Source organism: Nicotiana attenuata, chromosome 9, assembly GCF_001879085.1.
Source record: "Nicotiana attenuata strain UT chromosome 9, NIATTr2, whole genome shotgun sequence".
NCBI classification, from domain to species: domain Eukaryota; kingdom Viridiplantae; phylum Streptophyta; class Magnoliopsida; order Solanales; family Solanaceae; genus Nicotiana; species Nicotiana attenuata.
In genome coordinates this window covers 9,529,722-9,554,360 of record NC_031997.1, presented here as the reverse complement: position 1 = coordinate 9,554,360, position 24,639 = coordinate 9,529,722, and the positions used below count along the sequence as shown (strand labels likewise).

Here is a 24,639-nt window from a genome sequence, read left to right as displayed (position 1 = left end):
TACCCGAATTTCAAATCCTGCCATTCTTTCTCGGATGAAGGGAGTGCATGCTGGAGTTGGTGTTGAAAGTATTAAATTACTTGTGCAATGTATCCATAAGTTTATTAGTAGCAATTCCTAGATATTTTAAAAGTCAGTGAAATTATCATAAAGAAATTATTATTTAGCCTTTAGCCTTTTGAGATGTATAGAGTATTGAAATATTATGGACCCGTAGTATTTATTTTTGATAATCAGGGATTCATACAACGTCCTCAACTTGCTTGGGATTGAGGGTAGTAGTTGTTGTTAGCCTATGAGATCTTGCTTTGACTTCATATAGTCCTTCATTCTAGTTCCATGAACAGCAATTTTCTTTTAGGGGCAACTAAGATTTGATTTTTGAGAAAAATTGTGTATACTCTATTACGATTAACACATGAGAAAGGTAATTTTTTTTTTTTGAGAATGGTAACATATTATATAATCGTAGCACAAAGGCTGCTAAGGCCATATATACATATATCAAAAAGAGAAAACCACGGCTATCTTCTATCTCCTACTATAGTGATCCTATGATGTCTATCATTGAATCTATATCCTGTACAAAATCTTCCTTGCACCAAAAGTGAAACAAAAATAGGCAGTTCATCTTGAGCTTCTGTAAGGAGTTGTTGTGTCCTTCAAAACATCTACTGTTTCTTTCCATCCAAATGGTCCACCATATACACCCCGGGATAGTCTTCCACCACTTTTTTTTGTTTGATCAGGTCTCCAGAGAAATTCCAGCAAGCAAGTAGCTCCCTTGTACTCCTGGGCATGGCCCATGGCAGTCTTTTCATACTCAAAAATAGGTGTCACAGAGCTCTAGCAAACTGACAGTGTAAGAATAAATGGCTACTACTTTCAGCCTCATTTCCACATAGATAGCACCTTGAACACAATGGCATGCCTCTTCTCATTAGATTGTCTTGTGTTAGACAAGCATCCCTGGCTGCAAACCATACAAAGCAGCTACTTTAGTTGGTATTTTGGCTTGCCTTATTGTTTTCCAACTCTATAACTGAGTTCGCTGACCTTGTTGGTTGAGCAGTTTGTATGCTGAGTTCACTGCAAAAGAGCCACTACTAAGCCTTGTCCGTTTACTCCTATCCTCCTCCACTGTAGTCCCCTTGAACTGATCAAGAACATTCAAAAATTCAGTGAATCTAGGCAATTCCCAGTCATTTAGTTCTCTTCTAAAGTTGAGAGTCCATCCATGTTGGTCCCAACTGTCTTCCACTGTGACTTCAGGATTCAAACTCAAAACTTTCATGTCACTGAAAAGGTCTTTCAAAGGTCCATGTCCTAGCCAATTATCATTTCAAAAGCATGTTTTCCTCCCATTCCCTACTACAATAGCAATATTCTCAGCAAAAAGAGGCCAATAAGCCCTGATGGACCTCCAGACACTAACCCCATATGTTGTCACTGCTCTAGGGATCCATTGCCCCTCTAGTCCATATTTTTCAGTGATGACCTGTCGCCATAGAGTTTGATCTTCCCTGCCAAACCTCCAAAGCCATTTCATGAGTAGGCTTTTATTGTGTAGTCTCAAGTTTCTTATGCCTAAGCCCCCCGATTTCTTGCTTTGTGTCAAAACCTTCCAGTTAACCAAGTGATAACCTCCCTTCTCTTTATTCCCTTGCCGGATGAAATTTCTTCTGATAACACTAATTCTTTTCTCTATTTTTGTAGGAATAGGAAAAAGGGACATCACGTATGTGGGAAGTGCATCTAAGACACTGTTAACCAATGTTACTCTGCCCCTAGGGATATGTACTGGCTTTTCCACTTAGCCAATCTTTTCTCACATCTTTCTAACACCCCACTCCAAATGTCTAAGGACTTGTTTTTAGAACCCAGTGGCATACCTAAGTAGGTTGTAGGAAGAGTTCCAACTGTGCATCCGAGAACACCTGTCAGCCTTTGTATATCATTCACCTCATTTACCGGAAAAAGAAGGCTTTTCCTCCAATTGACATGTAGACCAGAGACTGCCTCAACTGTTGTGTTCTTGTGAGCAATAAAAGTTGAATAAATGATCCCTCGTCCTCCACCTATTAGAGACATTACCCCTTCTTTCAGAAGCTTTATGCAATAAATCACATAACCACAGAAGAATTTTCCTTCTGAAAGTCATTCTTCTCATCAGGTTTCTCGTGCGCTCAACCCATTCAAACCACATTTCTCCATCCATATGCTTTTCAGTTATATCATAAGATTTACCCCCCGCTGTAAAGTATATTCTATTCTCCATAATGAAGCTGCATAAACCAAGTTTTGAAGCAATCACGTAAATGATTGGTAGAAAACACTGAGAATGGTAAAATATTTTGTGCTAAGCTAGCCAAACAGGTTTGAGGATTCACTAAAATGAACTAGTACAAGGCTCGCTAGCCAACAAATCAACAAAACTTTTACAGATGTTTCCAATTTGATTAATTGGGTTTCTTCTATTTTACATCTACCAAGAATCTACCTTGGCTGTCATACAAATTTTGTGCTATAGATGGAATCATCATCTACCAAGAATCTACCTTGGCTGTCATACAAATTTTGTGCTATAGATGGAATCATCATTTATAACCCAAACATCCTTATTTCAACACATTTGAGAAGCAATTTTAGTAGCCTTCTGAAGGGAACATATCTTTCCTTGCATTACCCTTTTTACATTTTTCTTTCTCGATTAGTCTCCATTATTTACTCGTGACATCTCCAACCAAGTTAGATGAGAACGATATTAGGAGTAACATAAAAAAGTCTAAGTAGATCCCAAGTCCACTCATAACCACTGTTTGGTTATGATGAAGACTTGGTAGAACTTGCACTAGCGATAGCCTTTGTACTTCTGGCGTTCATATAGACAATTGTTATAACTTGACTTTTTGTTTGTTCTAGCGCAAACTACTCCAAAATTTCAAGAAATGTCAGTTGCTCTATTTTGCTGCTAGTACTTGTTGAGTGCATAGGATGCAAGGTTATATAGAAGAACAAGGTTGGCTAGGTTGTATAGCAGAACAATCTACATTCCGAGAACCGCAAGCCCAATCAAGGCATTCTAAAGGTGAGCTTGAGACGCAGAAAAGAAGCGATGCGCCAAGTACCATTTGAACTGATAATGTTTGTTTATGTAGTCATATCTGCAACACCCTTCCTGTTGTAATCAAGGTTATATACACCAGTTCAAATGTTTGCATCCGTAGTCATTTCTAAAACATCCTTCTCAATGAAATCAAGGTTGTATACACTTGTTTGGTCTTGAAAAAATAAATCCCAATTCCTCTCGAATTCTAAACTAGGTTTCCTTTTCTCATTGAACTCCAAGTAAATGCATTAATGGCATGTTCTGGCGGAATTTCCAGTATTGTTGATAATATGTATCAAATTTGTATTGCAAGTATGTGCATTATCCCTTAGTTGCAAGCTTGCAGCTTTCTCTTTTAGAGATCCTTTAGATGACCAACTTGTCTCAGTGATATTTAGCACTATTAAAGAATAGTTAATAGCATCAAGCTGGGCAGAAAACATGTTTGTGTAGAGTAGCCTAGTGCTTGGATCAATCACTTAGGAGGATGCCTTAGATATAGCATAGTCTAGCGACACCATTGCTCGAAGAATCCCTCTATGCATAATATGGATATACGCCGACCATAAAAGGTGATTGTTTCTCTTTAAGGAATTTCAACGCAGGTTTCAGAACAGGCATGACTACTAGTAAATGCCCCTGCACTGGGTGGGAATGACGGGGATATTGTGGCCTAGGTGTTGCATTCGGTTTTTTGGTTTGGTTTTGCACTTTTCGGTTTCTTTTTTTTTTTGGTTTTTAGTTTTGAAAAAGTGTAATCCAAATTGAACCAAAATAAGTCTTGTTTGGTTTGATTTTTCTCTTTTCTGTCAAAATAAGCTGACCAAAGACATGACCTTTGATAGGAAGGTATGGAGGTCGAGGATTAAGGTAGTAGAGTAGGTAGTCTAGAGTGTTCATAACAGTAGTATTGGCACGCAGTCTCGCTTTCTGTTGGTAGTAGGTTATTATGACTAACCGTTGTTTCCTTCATTGTTGATCACCTTACTATCTTTTTGTTTTTATTCTGCTTTTCTATGGCTTTTTGGTACTGTCCCTTCTTGTCTATATTTTTCATTAATGTGGTGCTTATGTTTTCCTGAGCCGAGGGTCTATTGGAAACAACCTCTCTATCCTCACAAGGTAGGGGTAAGGTCTGCGTACACACTACCCTCCCAGACCCCACGATGTGGGATAATATTGGGTATGTTGTTGTCTGTTTTTCGGTTTGGTTATTCGGTGTCATGTAAAAAATTTAACATAATCAAATACTCGAATCACAGAAAAAGAATAAATATCATAGAGAATGAGAATTAATAACATCAAATCTCTTAAATATATTTTTTAATCCAAGTCACGGGTAAAACTTAAAAAACACAATACTTAAAAGTATATAAATACATGACCAAAAATATAAAATCTAAACTATAATCCAAGTTCAAATAAGATTAAATCTTGCTTGCAAATAGAGTCAGACCTCTTTAAAACACCATCCCTATATAACAACCATTCACTATAAAAATCAAGTTTTCCTCAAAATCGATTTTTTAAGTTATATTTTACCTCTCTATAACAGCTTTTTACCTATAACAACAACAGCCATATTTATAGCAGAACGCTCTTTGTAAAATTACCCCTATATAACAGCCATATAGAATCTTTAAGATTACTAATAATAATTCTAAAAATATTCACACAATCTTTTCCATTAAACAAAGTTTCTATCTTGCATAAGATATAAGATTTGAATATTTGCACATGATATATTTTCCATTGGACAAATTCCAAAAAATATTTAGATAAAAAATTTAATTGTTAAGCTCTTAGATTGTCTTCAAAGGAAAGCTATTAGATACCTTTTTGCTGAAAATTTGTACACGAATTTTCGCCAATTCAAGCGTTATATTGCTACTAAGAGAATGAAATCTACGAAACAAGCTACAATTACAAAGTTCTTCCATCAATCTTGAATGAATTTATTTTTCTAGGTAGCTTTAAAATGTTTGCCTTATAGTTTAAATCTTTATACATTTAGTTATGAATTTATTAATAATGTATTAGCTTTGTTCAATATTTAACTAGTGAAATATGCATATCTTTTGAGATTTTAAATTCGAATAATGTTCTTATCTTTTATATGTAATATTTAGTATTGTCAAAGGCGCGCTTAAAGCGTGCTTAAGCCCTAAAGCGAGGCTCAAAACACGTTGAGCGCTAAGACATGCTTTTCCTTGCCAATAAGCGCAATCTTGAAGAGACGACACTAAACAATTGATATTTCATTTTATCGTAAATTCTCTTCAATTTTTTTGTCCATATATTCAGTATTCATGCTTATAGATATTAGTCTTGGACTACACATACATATTTGTAGTTTTACTCTATTTGCGCCTTTCTTCCTTAAAGCCCACGCTTTATTTGCGCTTTGCGCTTAAAGCCCCAACAGACCTTAGAGCTTTTTTGCGTTTTCCGCCTTTGATAACACTGGTAACATCAAAAAAAAAAATTTGGATAATTTTATCTATAACAACCAAAAATTATTTAAACGTCAAATGCTGTTATAGATGTATAACAACCATTCACTATAAAAGCCGAAAAATATTGGAACAAATGAGGCTGTTATAGAAAAGGTTGACTCTATTAATCCCCCAGGATAGACCATGTTGAACCATCAGTCTTGAACATGTCTTAAGAAGCTTTCAATCTGAAACAAAACAAAAGAAAAAGTAAGTCAAAGTAATTGCTAATATGTCTTCACGGAACATGAACTTGCATATAATCGCTACAAGTGCAACCTTTACTCTCGTCTTTTTGAATGAACTGAACTAATATTTCTTAGTTATGGATGAAACAAAAAACTAATGACAAGTTGAGCAAATTGGATACATTGACTTACAGTTCTTTCTTTGTAGCTATATGTCCATTACAGATGCATCTCTTCTATCATTGCTCAAATCTAAAGAGAATTAAAAAAATGACATCAATACATGTATATAAACCATCATAATAAAAAGCAAAAGAAAAACTCTAGATCCTTACCATTTTCAAGTTGCTCAAGATAATCCAGATCCTCCTCTAATCTAAGAGCTTGAGGTCTTTGGGGAAGTCCTGATATGTCTAATGTAATGATGAAGACTGAGATCCCAGTGAACTTCTCTTTTGATATTCTTCAACAAAGAAACCATGTACTCGTTCACTTCATCTCTTATGTTTTCCCCCTTTTTCTTCCCCGTACATTTTCATGAGTACAATCGCCACATAATCAAACTTCAAATGGGGATCAAACACACATTCAATAAAGATCATCTTATTCATTTTCGCTGGATCACCCTGATACTTGTCAAATTTCTTTTTCATGCTTTTTGCCAATTCACTCAACTCTGTATCTTCATTTTTTATCAATTGATTCAAAAAGTAATTAACTCGCCTAATTTCCTGAAAGTGAACATTCGATGTGATGTATAGTGAACTCGAAATCCTCAAGGTAAGGGTATAAAAAGTTTCGAGATTAATTTTCCCATGCGTCTTACATTCTCCCAATCACCTCTTGCAAGTGAACTTGCAGCCTTTCATCCTCACAAGGATATGTAAGAAGATAATTCAACAACCCGATATCAAGACAACTATATCTTACAATGGCTTTCTTAAACTGTTGTGCTGTAACCAACATTAAACATGTGGAATTCCATCTTGTAGGAACATCCAAACATAATGTTGTCTTACATGTTATCTTTCCAATGTTACAACAATCTTTAAATCTTTTACACCTCGCAGGAGATTGCCTAATGAACCTTACAACTTCCCTAACACGTTTCACTAAATCACCAACTTCCTTCATACCTTCTTGAACAATGATATTGATATGAGCCATACACCTCCATGAAGGTGCGAACCATCCATCATATTAGTTCCCCATTTACTCAATTGTTTAGATAACTCTTTCACTGTGGTATCGTTCGAACTAGCATTATCAACTGTAATAGTAAAAACATTGTCCAAACCCCAACCATGCAAACACTTAGTAATCACATCAGCCATATCATCACTTTTATGACTAGAGATCGGATGGTTACGACATACATTCTTCGGTGATGATTAGGACATAATAATCTGCTCAAGGTGGAGCATTTATGTTAAAATATGCAATAATGGGGAGATAGAGGAAATGAACAACTTTCTATAGATGATAGAAAGCTTCTAAGTTAATACCAGATAGGGTAGTATGGAATAAACATACGGATGACCCTTTGTCGGTGAAGTCTGGATATATAGTTTTGTTCCAAAATAGACAACAAGAACATGTATAGCCATTGTATATGGAGAGACAAAACACCTTACAAGGTAGAGTGTTTTCATGGCTAGTAGCTAGAGAGGCTTGCTTGACCCAACAGTCTACAAGAAGAGGTTGGCATAGTACGCATTCATAAATTGCAAAATCACAAACCAGATTAGTACATGCTGTTTCAATTTGCTTGAAGTCAAATGGTGCTTCCAGAGTCTCTTCGAGACCTGCTACCTTTTTGGAATAGAAGAGGACTACAAAAAATGACTAGAAGTTGTGGATCACTGTACCAAATGACCATATGGTGGACTCAGTGACAGGAAAAAAATCAGAGATACTTAAATGCAAAAAGGAAAATATTTGTAACTTAAAGCACAGATGTTTAGGTCTCTTATCCTTTTGCTGAAATTGTACAGGAAATAAATAGGATGGCCAATTTTTTGCGTTGCTTTCACATGTAGATAGTGCACTAAGAAGCATATTGCAGATTGTCGTACTACTCAGTGATTGCACTCTCTGGGTGCTATTCTTCAATAAAAATTAATTACAATTTGTTATACCAAAAGAAACTCTCTTCTTTCCGCCCGAAGTACCTTGGAATTCTCCCTCTTTAGAGAAGACTTTTTCTCCTCGCAGAACACGCAAACTTAGTTGAAGATATTTTTACTGTTTTCTTGTGGTATAAGCTTCCAAAAGTCAAAAGATTGCTGTGCTGGTTAGATGGTCAATGCATTACCCAAAGGGTTGGGACCCCGACAAAGCTTTTATTTATTTATTCTCTAATCAACACATTTGTTGTTCAGAAAAGAAAATGGAAAAAGAAGAAACTGATACAATTATGACGAATGGACTGTTCTAAGATTATGCAGCTTTGTTCATCTTGTAACATGTAACTATTTGCATTTACGCATTTACAAAGTGCTTGATACTTTTTTCATGAGGTTTTTGTTTCTCCATTTTACTTTACCTTGTTCATGCGATCATTGTTGTTGCAGCTTGAAAAGGCTCTGCGTCAAACACAAGCAGAGCGTGGACAGATTAAGCTTGCCTCTGAAACCGAGTTGGCTGATGCTAGAGCTTTGGTTGTTGGATATCATGACAAGTCTTTGGAAGAGCAAGGAAAGTTGCATACTGCAGATGCCAAGCTTGCTGAGGCAAATAGAATGAATTCTGAGTTGGAGAGGAAATTGCGTGAACTTGAAATTCGGGAAAGTGTGCTAAGAAGGGAGCATGCCTCCTTGACTGCAGAGTATGGCAGACAATACAAAGACTACAACTGACTGTTTTCTCCTTTTGCTTTTCCCGTTTTGGAGATATCTTGATGGATTTTAATTGACTTCCTCTCTACTGTTTCATTAGGCAAGAAGTGCATGAAGCTAGATTTTCCAAGCACAAAGAGGATTTAGGGGAGTGGGAAAGGAAGCTGCAGGAGAGGGAAGAGAAACTATATGAAGGGCGGAGGAAGCTCATCGAAAGAGAAGAAAAGGTGAATAATTTGGATGTGGCTCACAAGAAGAAGGAAAAGAGGCTTGAAGAAGAGCAGAAAAGGATTGATTCATCTAATATAGCTCTAAAGAAAAGAGATGATGCTATAAGCAAGAAGGTTGCGGATATGACTAGAAAGGAACAAGTGGGTGTGAGAATGATTCTAATCCTTTTTTCTTCTTCTTCTTCTTTTTTGTTATCCTGTTCAAATGTGTTAAATGGATACATTTAGTTATTTTTAGTACTATTGCAGAATATAGAGTCTTATAGAGCTGAATTGGAGATGAAGGAGAAGGAATTGAATTTTCTGGCTGAGAAGTTGAACTCTAGAGAAAAGGTTAGTTGAACACCTCATATTATCCTTCTGACCAGTGTTACTAATTGCATCTGTTGCATCTTTGTTCCCCCTTCCCCTGCCTAAGTACAGTACTAAAGTTGCTTGTCAGATATATAATTTTCTCTATGCTTGTTGTCATTCTTGCATTAGGGGTTTATGGGTTGCCAAGTTAGACTGCAATATGCATTATCGCAACCAAAAACTCACAGAGAAATTTGTAGTATTTTATTTGCCTTGGAACTTGTAAGCCATTCTAAAGTTTTAGCTTGAAGATGGACGGGGGAGGGGCAGGCTGAGCAAGGTTAAATTGAAAATTAATAGTTTCTAAGACAACCTCTATATATAGGTGAGTGAATAGTCCAATCCATTATAACAGCATCACAATCTCTAAGAAGTACTTAGAAAAACATATACAATGTAATGTAAATTTACAAATTGGAAGCTTGTTCCTTTTGAGAAATCAAGGAATAATGAGCGAGAAAGATGTCGGGACATCAATAATAAACACTAATTGGAAATTGTGAGGCCCGGGAGAAAAATATATTATTCATGTATTAATTGTAATACAGCCCTATTTATAACTATACATAATTGGGATTCGCACCATTTACGTATTAATTACATAACTATCTAGTAGTCCCCTTCAAGCCGGTGCATGCAAATCATATGTACCGAGCTTGTTACATATGTAACTAATACGAGGACCAATGAGGGACTTGGTGAAAATATCTGCAAGCTTATCATTCAGCTTCACAAACTTTGTAGCAATATCTCTTGAGAGTATCTTTTCTCTGATGAAGTGACAGTCAATCTCAATGTGTTTATTTCTCTCATGGAACACCGGATTCGATGCAATATGAAGGACAGCTTGATATCACACACAAGTTCCATCTGGCTGATCTCACCAAATTTCAACTCCTTGAGCAATTGTTTGGTCTAAACTCGCTCACATGTTGACATAGCCATTGCTCGATATTCTGCTTCTACACTAGATCGAGCAACCACATTCTATTTCTTGCTCTTCCAAGACATCAAATTATCTCCTATTAAAATACAATATCCAGACATAGAATATCTATCAAAAGGTGATTCTGCCCGATCAACATCTGAGTATCCAACGATTTGCTCATGCCCTCGATCCTCAAACAATAATCCTTTGCATGGAGTTGATTTTATATATCGAAAAATGCGGACAACTGCATCCCAATGACTATCACATGTAGAATCCACAAACTGACTCACAACACGTACATGAAAGGAAATATCAGGTCTAGTCACTATGAGGTAATTCAATTTACCAACCGATCGCCTATATCTTGCAGGATCGCTAAGCGACTCCCCCTGACCTGGCAGAAGTTTAGAATTCGGATCCATAGGAGTGTCAATAGCTCTACGGCCTGTCATTCTTGTCTCCTCAAGAATGTCTAAATCATACTTCCGTTGTGAGATCACAATACCTGAGCTAGACTGGGTGACCTCAATACCCAGAAAATACTTTAATCTGCCCAGATCAGTAGTCTGAAAGTGCTGAAAGAGATGTTGCTTCAACTTAGTGATACCATCCTGATCATTGCCGGTAACAACAATGTCGTCAACACAAACCACCAGATAAATACAGAGATTTGAAGCAGAATGCCAATAAAACACAGAGTGATCAGTTTCACTACGAGTCATGCCAAACTCTTGAATAACTGTGCTGAACTTATCAAACCACCTTAGCTAGACAAAATTTCCTTCAGAAATGCGTAGCAGGGGTATTGCCAACTGCCTCTAAGCTGCATTAATTGAGGTCTGTGAATGGGCATTTAAATGATTGGAAGGTACTCATAGGGGTAAAAATAGTTTTCCAACTATTCTTTCCTATTTGAATGTCCTTCAAGAGAGAAATTATGGCATCTGATTGGAGATGGAAAGGGAGGGCTGTCCAACTTGATTGGTGGTCGCTGGAGGCAAAAATCATTCTGATTTGGGAGGAATCTTCTAAGAATTGGGTAATGCTAAAAGGTCTTCCTTGGTCGGAAGGGATTTTTCAACAAATCGGGAAGCTTCTCGGAGAATTAACGGCTATTGACCCACATACAAGACAAATCTTGCCTGAAATGGATCATAATTCAAGTGAGAAATAAATGACTCCCCATCCCAAGCTATGTGGAAATTGAAGTTGATGATAAGATTACCGCTATTCCCTTTTGGATCGAATCGTCGTTTCTTCTCCCTCCCGATTCTGTTTCTCCTCAATAGGAAGAGGTCGCTTCTGCTGAGACAGGTAGAAGCAATGAGATTGTTTCGTGAAATTACGAATGCCCATCGTAGAAGCAATCACATACTCTCAATCTTAATAGTTCTATTATATTAGATGAAGAATCCATTAACAATGAGATTGTTGCCTTCTACACTGCTCTTTATAGTGAATCTGATCCATTGAGACTTCTTTGGTCTTATAGGAGTCCTCCGGTTATTTCTCAGGAAGATAATTCAACTTTGATGCAACCATTCTTGGAAGATGAAATCCATAGTAAACTAGAAGAGTGTGATAGGGACAAAGACCCGGGCCAGATGGGTTTACTATGTGTTTCTACCAAAAATGTTAGGAGTGTTATTCGTCATGATTTCTGAAATGCCATGAACTATTTTCGTCATCAGGAACACTTTCTCAAGAGCTTTAATGCCACTCTCATTGCTTTTATTCCTAAAAAGGATGGTATTGAGGTGGTACGAGACTTTAGGCCTATCAGTCTTTTAGGCAGCTTCTATAAAATTACTCTCTGAAGTGTTAGCTGGCAGGCTTAAGAAGGTGATTGGGAACCTTATTTCTTCCAATCAGATGGCTTTTGTTAAAGGGCGGCAAATTTCTGATGCAGTTCTTATTGCCCACGAGTGTCTAGATTCCAGAATTAGGCAAGACCTTCCGGGTATTCTCCACTTGGCTTAAGCGTGTGGAAACACATCCGATGCCATTGGATTTACTTTTGGCAACATTGCTCTTTAAGAGTAGGGGACGGCAGAAAGATAAAATTTTGGCAAGATTCATGGCTTGGTCATACTCCCCTCGTGACGACATTCCCTGTTCTGTTTAGATGCGCCACCAACCAACACCTTCCAATTGCAGAACAATTGGACTAACCAGATTCTCTATCCTGGAAGGCCAACAATAACGGAAGCTTTTCTGTGAAATGTTGTTATACAATCTTGACAAGCAGTACTCCCTCTCTAACATCTTAGACATGGAAGACTATTTGGGAGAATAAAGCTCCTTACAAAGTTAAATGCTTTTCCTGGATACTGGCATATAGAAAATGTCACACTTGATAATCTTCAAAAGAGAGGCACTACTCTTTGTAACAGATGTGCTCTCTGTGAAGAGGAGGAAGATGTTAACCATCTATTCCTCCATTGTAGCTTCTGCTGACATATTTGGCATCTCTCTTTTAATCTTCTGGGATCCAATGGTGTATGCCAAATAATACAGTGGACTTTTGCTTTCCTGGCATAGACTGGACCTTTCAAAACCTTCCAAATATGTCTGGAAAACCATTCCTACGGTGGTGTGGTGGGTCATATGGAGATAAAGAAATGCGAGAGTTTGAAGACAAGAGGGGACAATGTTATTAATCTCAAGCTCAAGTGTATATTTTTGCTTAGTCTCTGGTGGGACAATAGGACGACATATGTTTTAGAGTCAGAAGCTATTGTTGACTTTCTTAGTTCTTTACACACAATGTAAAGTTCTCTTTTGGATGTATTTTTGCTCCAGCATTTTTTTTTTTTTTGATAAGGTAAATTGTATTAATCAAAAGGGAGAGAACTCCCGTATACAGGAAGTATACCAAAAAGTAGAGAATTTACATCAGAACATGATTCTCTACAAAAGACACCCAATCTTCTATACAAGTAGGGGCTATATGAGCACACCAAAAAGCGATTAAAGATAAAAGACTATTCTTAAGATGTGAAAAAGGAGACTCAATCCCCTGCTCCAGCATTTTCTTAATGCTGGTTTATTTTACAACAATAATATTCCTTTATTACTCATACAAAAAAAGCTGTGGAGACATTAAGACATCTTTTCTTACACTATCCTGTTTTACAATTATGGAGTCTCTGTCTTAATTTTTTTGGAATCTCATGTGTGATGCCTGCTTCTGTTAAGGATTTACTGAGCTGCTGGTCATATAATCATATAATCTGAGGAATGATGCAAAAGTATAGAATACAGTTCCAGCTCGTGTTTTTTGGGTTTTCTTGGAGGAATGAAATTGAAGATGTTTGAAGGGATAGCTCAACCTATACATAGTTTAAATGAAGTGCTCACAGGCGCACAGCAGTTAATGTTTTGGTGTAAACTTAATGATGTATATGTGGTTGATATTCATATAGTTCTAAATTCTCTCCAGGCTTAGCCTTTTATTGTATATAACTCTTGTATACCAGCACTCTTTGGGTGCTGTTTAGTGTAGTAATAACAAATATTTACTTTTAAAAAAATCGTTGTGACCCAGACTAGGGGGCTGCGACCGACATCTGATAGAGCTTCACCTACCGAACGAACCCATAGCTTGTATATCTGTCACATATGATGTGTCCTTCATGGCACCATCATCTCAACAACATTCCCATATTCCAATCGTAATATAGGTCCCAACCAGTGTTTTGGAGAGCAAGAAGTGGAAAAAAGCGATGATGCCTCACTTTACCGAAGCGAGAAGCGTGAAGCGAAGCGCACACCTTTTTCATGTGAAGCGCAATTTAATACATAAATTAAAAATATTAAATAGGCATAGATAAATGACTAAGAATAAAAAAAAAAAAATAACATATTAAGCAACACTTTCAATTCTTAAATTAAGAAGTAAATAATAGATACTAAAACTAGACAGCCAATAATCCTCAAAAGTCATAACATATTAAGCAAATGCTAAACCAAATCACAAAAGGAGCAACATCCTATTCTTCGATACTCCCAAGCTGGATCTTTCTTTTGGCTTGATGCCGTTGAATAATACGATAGAATTTACTACAATCACACTCACACAAAAAAACAGAACAGCTAAAACAGAGAAAAAAACCAGAACAGTCAAGCTGGATCTTTTTTTTTGGGCTTGATGCTGTTGAATAATAAGATAAGATTTACTACAATCACAAAGAAAAACACTTAAAACAGAGAAAAAAACCAGAACAGTCAATAGAGATTAACGAAAAAAACAGAGTAGAAGCAGAACATAGAAAACAAAGCAAAACGGAGGAAGGACGAACTGAAAAAAAATAGAAAAGAAGAAGAGAAAATAGGAGAGGAGTCGAGAGGAAGTAGGTAAAGCAGAGAAAAGCAGAAGAGGAAGAGAAGAGAAGAAGAGATGAAAGAGAAGAAGATAAGAGAAATTTACCTTGAGAGAAGAGGAGGAAAAGTCGCAAGGCTTGCAGAAGTCTGTCGAAGCAAATGTTTTGGAAGAAAAAGTCCCGTAGCGCAAGAGAAAAGCGAGAAAATCTCGCTTAATCGAGGTCGACGGCTGCCATGTTTTTTTTTTTTTTTTTTGATTGTAGTAAATTCTATCTTATTATTCAACAACATCAAGCCAAAAAAAAACAGATCCAGCTTGATTGTTCTGATTTTTTTCTTTGTTTTAGCCGTTTTGTTTTTTGTGTGTGATTGTAGTAAATTCTATCCTATTATTCTATGGCATCAAGCCAAAAGAAAGGTCCAGCTTGGGCGTATCGAAGAATAGGATGTTGCTCCTTTTGTGATTTGGTTTTGCATTTGCTTAATATGTTATGACGTTTGAGGACTATTAGCTAGTTTTAGCATCTATTATTTACTTCTTAATATGAGAATTGAAAGATTTGCTTAATATGTTATTTTTATTGAGTTCTTGGTCATTTATCTACGCCTATTTAATATTTTTTATTTATGTATTACATTACTTCTCACATGAAATGCGCTTCGCTTTGGTAAAGCGAGGCCTCGTCGCTTTTTTTCGCTTCTCGCTGTCCAAAACACTGGGTGAAATTGAAGAATATGAAATACCTTATATATAGAAATTTCTATGTCAGACTTTTTCTTTTTATCATCTTCTCGAGTTCTCTTAAATAATATTTTGTCTTTCTCATAATACCTTGTAAGTTTTTACATAATGTCTTATCATTTTTTGACATATTTTTATAACTCTACTTTTAGATATTTTAATTAAATTTAGCTAAGTTCCTACACCCGTATCCGAATCTTAAAATTCATGTCTTGAAGGATCCTATCTCTAAATTCACACCCATATCAGACATTCGCACCCGAGTCCGAGTAACTTAGAGAATGATGAATATTCTCTTAGGCGTCAAAGGTTCCTCCTAAAACATACCTTTAAAATTCATAATTTGTATATAGCCCTCAAGCTTAAACATGAACATAATAACATTCAAAGAATAGCTTGACTTAATTGAAAAATAGCATTCAAGAATAGATTGTTAATCATATTGCGAGTTCATTTTCACCTTAACCTAAAATATGCTTTAATCATTAAAACATAGTTCAAATACATGTGAGTATCCAAAATATGATCATGAGCTTCATCTTCGTAAAACATAGGCATAAACATCCTTTTTACACTGTGAAACTTGTACTCGCTCGCTCCCACAAGCATAGTCCCACGATTCAAATCATATGCATGATTTATGCAAATTTATCAAATACTTGGAAGACATGCTATTTAGAGGAAACACTTCTAGAAGACTAGATCTCCACCTGCCTCGATCCTTAACTAGCAAAATATCGCTACGATCTAACCATATACTAAGGAGTTCCAAGTGACTCTGTACCATCAATCACATGTAAATGGGACACTAGGCAGCCCCTACCATCATGCATCTGCTACATACAACAACAACAACAACCCAGTATAATCTCATAGGTGGGGTTTGGAGAGGGTAGTGTGTACGCAGACCTTACCCCTACCTAGGGAGGCAGAGAGGCTTGTTTCCTATGGACCCTCGACTTAAGAAGATGAAACGAAACAATAGAACAATAACAACAACAAAGGCCAGAAAGATAGTACCAGCACCGTAAGAACCAGAAAAATAGATGGAAAAAACAATAGCAACAAGCATTAACAAAAGCAACCAGAGCGGAAAAATAGTATGAAAACATGTACTACTAGTAGTCTAAGACAAGACACTATTAGACTAGTCCTACACCGGGTATAGAGTAGAAAAACACTCGACTACCTACTAACCTTCAACCCTAATGCTGGACCTCCACACCTTCCTATCAAGGACCATGTCCTTTATAAGCTAAAACCGCGCCATGTCCTACCTGATCACCTACTCCCCTATACTTCTTAGGCCGCCCTCTACCTCTTCTCATACCCGCCAAAACCAACCGCTCATACCTCCTTACCGAGGCATCTAGGTTTCTTCTCTGCACGTGCCCGAACCATCTAAGCCTCTCTTCCTACATTTTGTCTTCCATGGGGGCCACGTCCACTTTCACCAGAATATCCACATTCCTATTCTTATCCAACCTAGTATGCCCCCACATCTATCTCAACATCCTCAGTTCTGTTACTTTCATCTTTTGGATATGAGAATTCTACTGGCCAACACTCTGTCCCATACAACATGGCCGGTCTACCCACCACTCTATAGAACTTACCTTTAAGTTTTGGTGGCACATTCTTGTCACACTAGACGCCGGACGCTAACATCCATTTCATCCACCCCGCCCCTATATGGTGCGTGACATCCTCGTCAATCTCCCAATCCCCTGGATAACGGACCCAAGATACTTGAAACTTCCTCTCTTGGGGAAGACTTTTGAATCAAGCCTCAAGCCTATGTCCGCTTCCTCCGTCATGTCGCTGAACTTCCACTCCAAGTATTATGTCTTCGTCCTGCTTAACTTGAATGAAGCCTTTAAACTCTAGGGTCTGTCTCCAAACCTCCAACCTCTTATTAACATCGTCTCGCGTCTCATCAATCAGAACTATATCATTAGCGAATAACATATACCATGGCACCTCCCCTTGAATATGGTGCGTCAATGTATTCATTGCAAGGCAAATAAGAACGGGCTGAGCACAGATCCTTGGTGTAACCCTATAACAACCGGAAAATGCTCCGGGTCATCTCCCACTGCCCTAACCCGAGTCTTAGCTCCATCATACATATTCTTAATCACCCTAGTGTATGCTATCAGAACACTTTTAGCTTCCAAACATCTCCACATAAAACCTCCCTAGTGACCTTGTCATACGCTTTCTCTAGGTCAATAAACACCATGTGCAAATCCGTTTTTCTATCCATGTACTGTTCCACCAACCTCCTAATAAGATGGATAGCTTCCGTAGTTGAACGACCATGCATGAATCCGAACTGGTTCTCGAATATAGGCACCATCCTCCTCAACCTCACTTCCACCACCCTCTAAACTTTTATAGTGTGAAGCAACTTGATACCCATATAGTTAAAATTCTGGATATCACCTTTGTTCTTTTACAATGGAATCATCGTACTCCACCTCAATTCATCTGGCCCGGTCGCTCTGCCCCTGCTCATCTTACGCATAGCCTCCACAACCTCCTCAACTTTAACGAGCCTACAATACCTAAAATTTCGGGAACTCTCAGAGTGCTCCAATTCACCCAGCACAATGTCTGTGTCCCCCTCTTCATTTAGAAGTTTATGAAAGTACGTCTCTCATCTTCGCTTAATCTGTGCCTCTTCCATTAAAACTCTACCTTGCTCGTCATTGATGCACCTCACTTGGTCCAGATCACGAGCCTTCCTCTCTCTCGCCTTGGCCAACCGGAATAACTTCTTGTCCCCACATTTGTCCCCTAGTTCTTCGTACAAACTGCAGTCTTAGCCTCCGTGACCGCTAACTTCGCCTCGTTCTTAGCTTTCTTATGCCCTTCTCTGTTTGTTCTCCTTTCGTACTCGTTTGTGCTCTCCACTAACTTCAAGTACGCATGCAGACTCTAAAGTCATTACCGATTACTACTTTGATAGTGGTTGTGATAAGGCCAGCCAACCTAGAATACAACTATTGGTGCTATCTTATGCGGGCTTAACATACGATCTTCTTTCTATTATTACTTCGCACTAAATGCGTTCATGTGGTAACTCTGCCGTGATGTAACTTCTCAACTCCATACTTCTGGGAGAGTGTATATGACTTATAGTTCATTCTTGGTAGCACTACTCATGCACTTTCGCCTTTTCTAGTCTCTAAGCCAAAATCTTCCTCTGCATGCTATTCAGATTGTCTCTACAAGGCAAGAGCATGTGCCCCTCAATTCAACCTTAGTCACAACCTTCAACTTAAGGCTATTTTCACACCTAAGGGTCAGTGTTATCAAAGGTGCGCTTAAAGCGCGCTTAAGCCCTGAAGCGAGGCTCAAAACATGTTGAGCGCTTCGCCTCGCTTAACGGGCGTTTCAGTGTTGCTATCAAGGCTCTAAGGCATACTTTTCCTTGCTAACAAGCGTAATCCGTAAGAGGCAACACTATACAATTGAATTTTTACTTTATTGTAAAAAAAATTCAATTTCTTTGTCCATATATTTGGTGTTTATGCTTCTAGATATTAGTCTTGGACTACACATACATATTTGTAGTTTTTCTCCATTTGCGCCTTTCTTCATTAAAGCCCACGCTTTATTTACACTTTACGCTTAAAGCCCCAATATACCTTAGAGCTTTTTTGCGCCTTTCGCCTTTGATAAACACTGCTAAGGGTATGACCTCTCTCCAGGGGTTAGAAAACTAAGAAATCTTACATCCTTTCTTGGACGTTGTAGCATATATTTTCCATATCAATTTTCTCCTCTTGTTTCCATTTCTCTTCTTATTCTTCTCATTCTCTACAATGAGTTTCTTAAAAAGCTATAACCATTTGTCAAAACTCTCTTACTGCTAGTTCATGATTACGGCTTCACTATACGTCTATAATGTTGCTCTTGCCTGTCATGCGTAATCAGCTGCAGAGACTAACACCATGTAATATTATTCTCATTATTTTTTATATGCTTGACCCATGAAAAAGAATCAGGCTTGCACGTGAAAGGGGCTTGTTGAAAACATAATTAAATAAATAGATGAGATGGTCATACACTTCAACAAGTGTTGTTGGAAATAGAATTGACACATGTTCACAAACAATATAGTGAGGATGATACACTTTTAGCGATGTTGCTCCGTTACGGCAGTTTAGGTGTTGCACCGTGTCGACACGACACTAGTATGTGTGGGTGTGGGATCCGTACCGGATCTGGTCGAACAATTTTGGGTATATTGACCACAACAGACAGAAAAACTCGAGACAGGATACAATTTGATTCCCGAAATCAGAACCAAAACTAAAGTAAATTTGAAGAAAGTAGCATACCTTATCCAGGGAATCAATCCTTTACTTATCTACAACTTGAGATAAAAATTGAAATCCACACTTTACAAGCTATACGTAAGTATTCCACAAAATTTCTCATAATTTAGAGATTTTTTTTTGAATTATTTTTAGCCGGATCCCTGCACCCGTATCCGTACTAGGATCCGTATCCCCGAATCTTAGAATTTACATTTCGAAGGATCCAACCTCTAGATCCATACTCGTGTCAGACACCCGCACCGGTGTCCGAGCAACTTAGCTTTTTAGTCGGTCGCCAATGTAGCAGGGAAATGTTCCGAATTAAGAATCGTATATTTATAACAGACTAGTTTAATGTAAAATTGACCTTTATAAATTGCACCCTAGCATCAATTATGTATTTTGGACTGCTTATAGAACCTTCAGTGCAAGACTAACTACCTTTGTCTCTCTTTAAGTTTATTATACCTCCACTGATTAGCCTATTATTTTTATTTCTTTATTTAATTTTGTTTGATAAAATTCTTAGTTATTCCACTTTTAAATTTTTAATGAACACTTAGTATTTGTTCAAACAATCTAGGATGCTACGATTTCTGGTGGCTAACTTATATTTTTTGCTGGTTAACTTGCTAAGCTTTTCTGTAATTGTTTGCTATGTTTGTCTAATTATGTGACTTGCCAATTTCTCTATTTATTTATTTATTTATTTATTTATTTAGAGGCTGTACACTTTATTCTTTTGCTTAAGCTTTGTAGTGATGCCGAAATACAGAAGAATGAATAATTGATGCATTATCATCATAAAAAATGAACACTTGATGTATATTATCTTGCTACTAAAGATATACACAAGTCAACGTAAAAAGTATTTTTTGTTCACTGGCTCAGGAGTTAAATGTGCAATATATTTAGTTTTGGGGCACGAGCTGATGCTAAATTTTGTTTTCAGGGGGAGATTCAGAAGCTTCTTGATGAGCATAGAGCTGCTTTTGATGCCGAACAGCAGGAAGTTAAGTTGAATCTGAATAGGAGACATTTGTTTGACGAAGAGGTGAGAGCGAAGTTTGATGGTTTGAAAGAGAGGGAACTGGAACTTAACCACTTACAAGGAAAACTCAGAAAAAGGGAGCAATTTCTGGAAAATGAGTTAGAAAAGTTTAAAGAGAGAGAAAAAGACATTGAGTGGAAGTTGAAAGAAGTAAAAGAGAAAGAAAAGTTTCTCAAAGCTGAGGAGAAAAGGCTGGAGGGTGTGAAAAAGGAAACACTTTCTGATAAACAAAGTGAGCTAAATCTCAAAGATGAGCTGTATCAGATGAAAGCTGAAATAAGTCAGAAGGAAATCAATATTTCTGAAGCAACTGAAAAACTTAAAGTTAGTGAAGCGGAAAGGGCTGAGCATCTTCAGTTGCAGATGGAGTTGAAAAGGGAGATTCAGAAGTACAAACATCAGCAGGATTTGATTTTGAAGAAGGGTGAAGATCTGAAAGAAGACAGAATGAAGTTCGAAAAGCAGTGGGAAGCGCTGGATGAGAAGAGAGCTGTTGTAACTAAAGAGTTGCTACATCTCCAAGAAGAGAAAACGATGCTTGATGACTTGCGACACACTGAAGACGAACAATTAAGGAAAAATAAGCTTGCCACTGAGGATTATGTCAGGCGAGAGCGAGAAGCTCTTAAATTGGAGAAAGAATCATTTGCTGCAACAATGAAGTACGAACAAGTATTATTATCTGAGAAAGCTGAAAATGAACATAACATATTGCTTCGTGATTTTGAGGCTCGGAGAAGAGATCTTGAGACTGATCTGCAGAATAAACAGGAAGAAATGCACAAAAAATTTGAACGGAAGGAAAAATCACTTCTTGACCAGAGAGAGAAAGCACTCACTGAAATTAGTTCTTTGAAAGAAGTTACTCAGAAGGAAATGGACGAAGTAAGAGCTGAAAGGATTAGGTTAGAGAATGAAAAACAAGAAATGTCATTGAATAAGAAGCAGTTGGAAAATCACCAATTTGAACTGCGCAAGGACATAGATGCTCTTGGTGTTCTTAACAAGAAGCTCAAGGAGCAGCGCCGGCAGTTTGTGAAGGAGAGAAACCATTTTCTTGCATATGTTGAAAAGATCAAGGATTGTGAAAATTGTGGGAAAATTGCTAGAGAGTATGCCACTTGTAACTTTCCATTGGGCGAAATAGGTGATAATGAAGAGTCTCCTCTTTCTCTGCGGGGAGACAAACTTGGTGACAAAGTTGCTTCTTTTGGAGAAAATTTTGAGAGATCTCCTGCTGAGGTTGAACAAAAAGATTCTGATTCTAGGATTTCCTGGTTCCACAAATGCACCACAAAGATTTTTAGCTTGTCCCCGAACAGAAAAAATCTGGTAATGGATTCATCTTTGAAACCATGTGAGCCGTGCAAGATATTTGGTACAGACATAAGAGACCAAGATATAGCTGAAGGCCCAAGTGTGAAGCATCTACCACCTGACAACAGTGTCAGAGGGGTGAGGCATACAACTGTTGATTATCAAAGTGACATGGATAGTAGAATACAAGAGGTTCCAGAGGAATCCGAGCAATCTGAGCTGACAAGTGGTCAGTGTAGACCTAGAAAAAGATCTGGAAAGGGAATTCGTCGAACACGCACTGTGAAGGCAGTGATTGAAGAAGCTGCTGCTTTCCTTGGAAACAATGCTGAACTACTACCAAATGACGAACATCCCGAAGATATCAGTGAGAGTAGGGGTGACTCTGCCATTGCTGGAAAGGCAGCAGCCACTACCGTCCCAAGGAAGCGGACTCGCGGACAAACTTCTCAAACTACAGCGACTGGAATTGATGCTAATGATAGTGAGGGTCATTCTGAAAGTGTTGCAACAGGTGGACGGAGGAAGAGGCATCAACCATCCACTTCAGCTGTGCAAAATCATGGGGAGAGGCGTTATAATCTCAGACGACACAAGACGTAAGTTGCAGTTTTTTTAATGTGCATAAAGTAATTAATGTGGGAGTGATATCTGCTGGTTGCTCCCGCTGGTGTATATTAGAAATTTGGAGGAGCCTGGTATGAATTTTGCTGTGCATGATTAATTCAGAAGCTTGCTTTTAGTCTAAAGCTTAATTGTGTTTATTCTCTTCGATTTGCTTGTCTGCCATGAGTTCTTTTCAACTTACAATGGCAATGGAGTTGCCTAACTAGAATAGCTGCTTTTATATGTTGGCTATGAGAGTTTGATATAGTTCCTAAGGGAACAGACACACTTTTCCTGATATGTGCGGTGAAGATCTTAAATCCGTAATGATCTGGGTAGTAAATGTCAACCCTGGTTTCGATGAAACTATGATGATTGCTGAAAGAAAAGATTGCTGATATACTCGGGCATTTTCCTATCAGTTTCAGTTAGTGCAGACCTATCAACAGTATAATTGCCTCTCAATCACTTTTGTTATTATTTGTGAATAAGAAAATTGAGCTAATTTAAACTTATCAACCAAAATATTATAGAGCTAATGTAGCTCAACTTGAACACGATTCTAAAATTTTTATGTAAATGATCAGCATAGAAACGAAGACAGGCGATCAATCTGCAGGTGGTGAGAAGAGTATTGATGTGGAAATGGGTTATGAGGATCGTCCTTTGCAAGCGGCAGGACAACATGAAAGTGCTTCCTTTCAAGCAGTGGAAATAGGGAACGAGAATGGTAGCCAAACTTCCTTGGTGCATGTTACATCATATAGGATCACCAAAAATCAAAATGTGGCTGTAGATAGGGTTGTCAGGGTAAAGTCTTTGCTCTATGCCATCATGTTGTTTACTAAATATTTATTTGTTTATTCCAAGATGCCCCAATGTTCAACTTTTTCGTGCTATGATGCAGTTTAAGGCACTGCAGGATGACATAGATGTAAATGGTGATGCAGCAAAGTTTGTGGAGAAGAGGGATCTAAAAGAAGAGGTAGATTATACTCCCGAACACTGCGGCGAAGATGAACATAATGAACACATTCTCGAGGATGACGAGTATGATGAGAATAATAGTGATGAGGACGATGGGAGTAATGAATCTGAGCACCCAGGTGAAGCGTCCATTAGTAGAAAGGTGTGGCAATTTTTTACATCATGATTGTTGTATCTTGAGCCTGTTGACATCGCACTTTTTCAATTTCGGGTGTATCATGTACGAGAAATTCAAAATTAGTAAACCTGATAAGTTAGTAGTGTTAGGATTGGCTGTTATTGCCAACCTATTAGATTTTGTTAGTAGCAGTGGTTGATGCTTTTCAGGGATTGCTATATTCTTAAAACTGCAGTTTTCACATATCTATTAACGGGGTCAATTTCCTTTTTTTGGAGCAGCCTAAATTCTAAGTTTATGCTTCATGCTCTCCCGATTTTAGATGACAGTTTTAGGTAGGGGGAAGCACAATTAGCCACTAATTAGAGATATTTTTACTCTTTAGCCACTGTTTATAATGTATTTATTCTTTAGCCAGTGCTTAATAAATTTTTACCCGCCCAGACGAAAATACCCCTGTGCTAGGCATGAGTGCTGTGTAAATACTAAGGACATGAGTGTCCTTAACTTTATGAATGTTGTGTAAATATTAAGCACAAAGTGTCCTGTATTTGCACCTTTCGTTGTTAAACTTTAGGACATCATGTCCTTGACTTCATATGTGCAGTGTAAATGTTAAGGACATGACGTCCTTAACTTCACGTGTGCAGTATAAATGTTAAGGACATAATGTCCTTAACTCTTGTATCTGCACCTTCTGTTGTCAAACTTTAGGACCTCATGTCCTTAACTTCATATGTGCGGTGTAAATGTTAAGGACATGGTGTCCTTAACTTCATGTGTGCAGTGTAAATGATAAGGACATAGTGTCCTTAACTTTATGAGTATTGTGTAAATATTAAGGACATGATGTCCTTAACTTTATGAATGTTGTGAAAATATTAAGGACAAAGTATCTTGTATTTGCACCTTCCGTTGTTAAACTTTAGGACATCTTGTCTGTAACTTCATATATGCAGTGTAAATGTTAAGGACATGGCGTCCTTAACTTAATGTATATATTGTAAATGTTAAGGATACCAT

The 24,639-nt window shown here is 37.6% G+C and overlaps 1 protein-coding gene across 1 annotated transcript in view; it reads left to right on the top strand.

Annotated features, from left to right (window-relative positions):
• LOC109232049 (protein CROWDED NUCLEI 1-like) overlaps positions 1-23,889 on the top strand; it is a 28,793-nt gene extending 4,904 nt beyond the window's left edge. The window contains exons 3-8 of the mRNA XM_019397697.1: positions 8,366-8,619; positions 8,730-9,000; positions 9,109-9,192; positions 20,490-22,504; positions 23,099-23,321; positions 23,419-23,889. Of these exons, the coding sequence (XP_019253242.1) occupies positions 8,366-8,619; positions 8,730-9,000; positions 9,109-9,192; positions 20,490-22,504; positions 23,099-23,321; positions 23,419-23,664 (3,093 nt within the window). The 3' untranslated portion in view covers positions 23,665-23,889. The remainder of the gene's footprint in view (positions 1-8,365; positions 8,620-8,729; positions 9,001-9,108; positions 9,193-20,489; positions 22,505-23,098; positions 23,322-23,418) is intronic.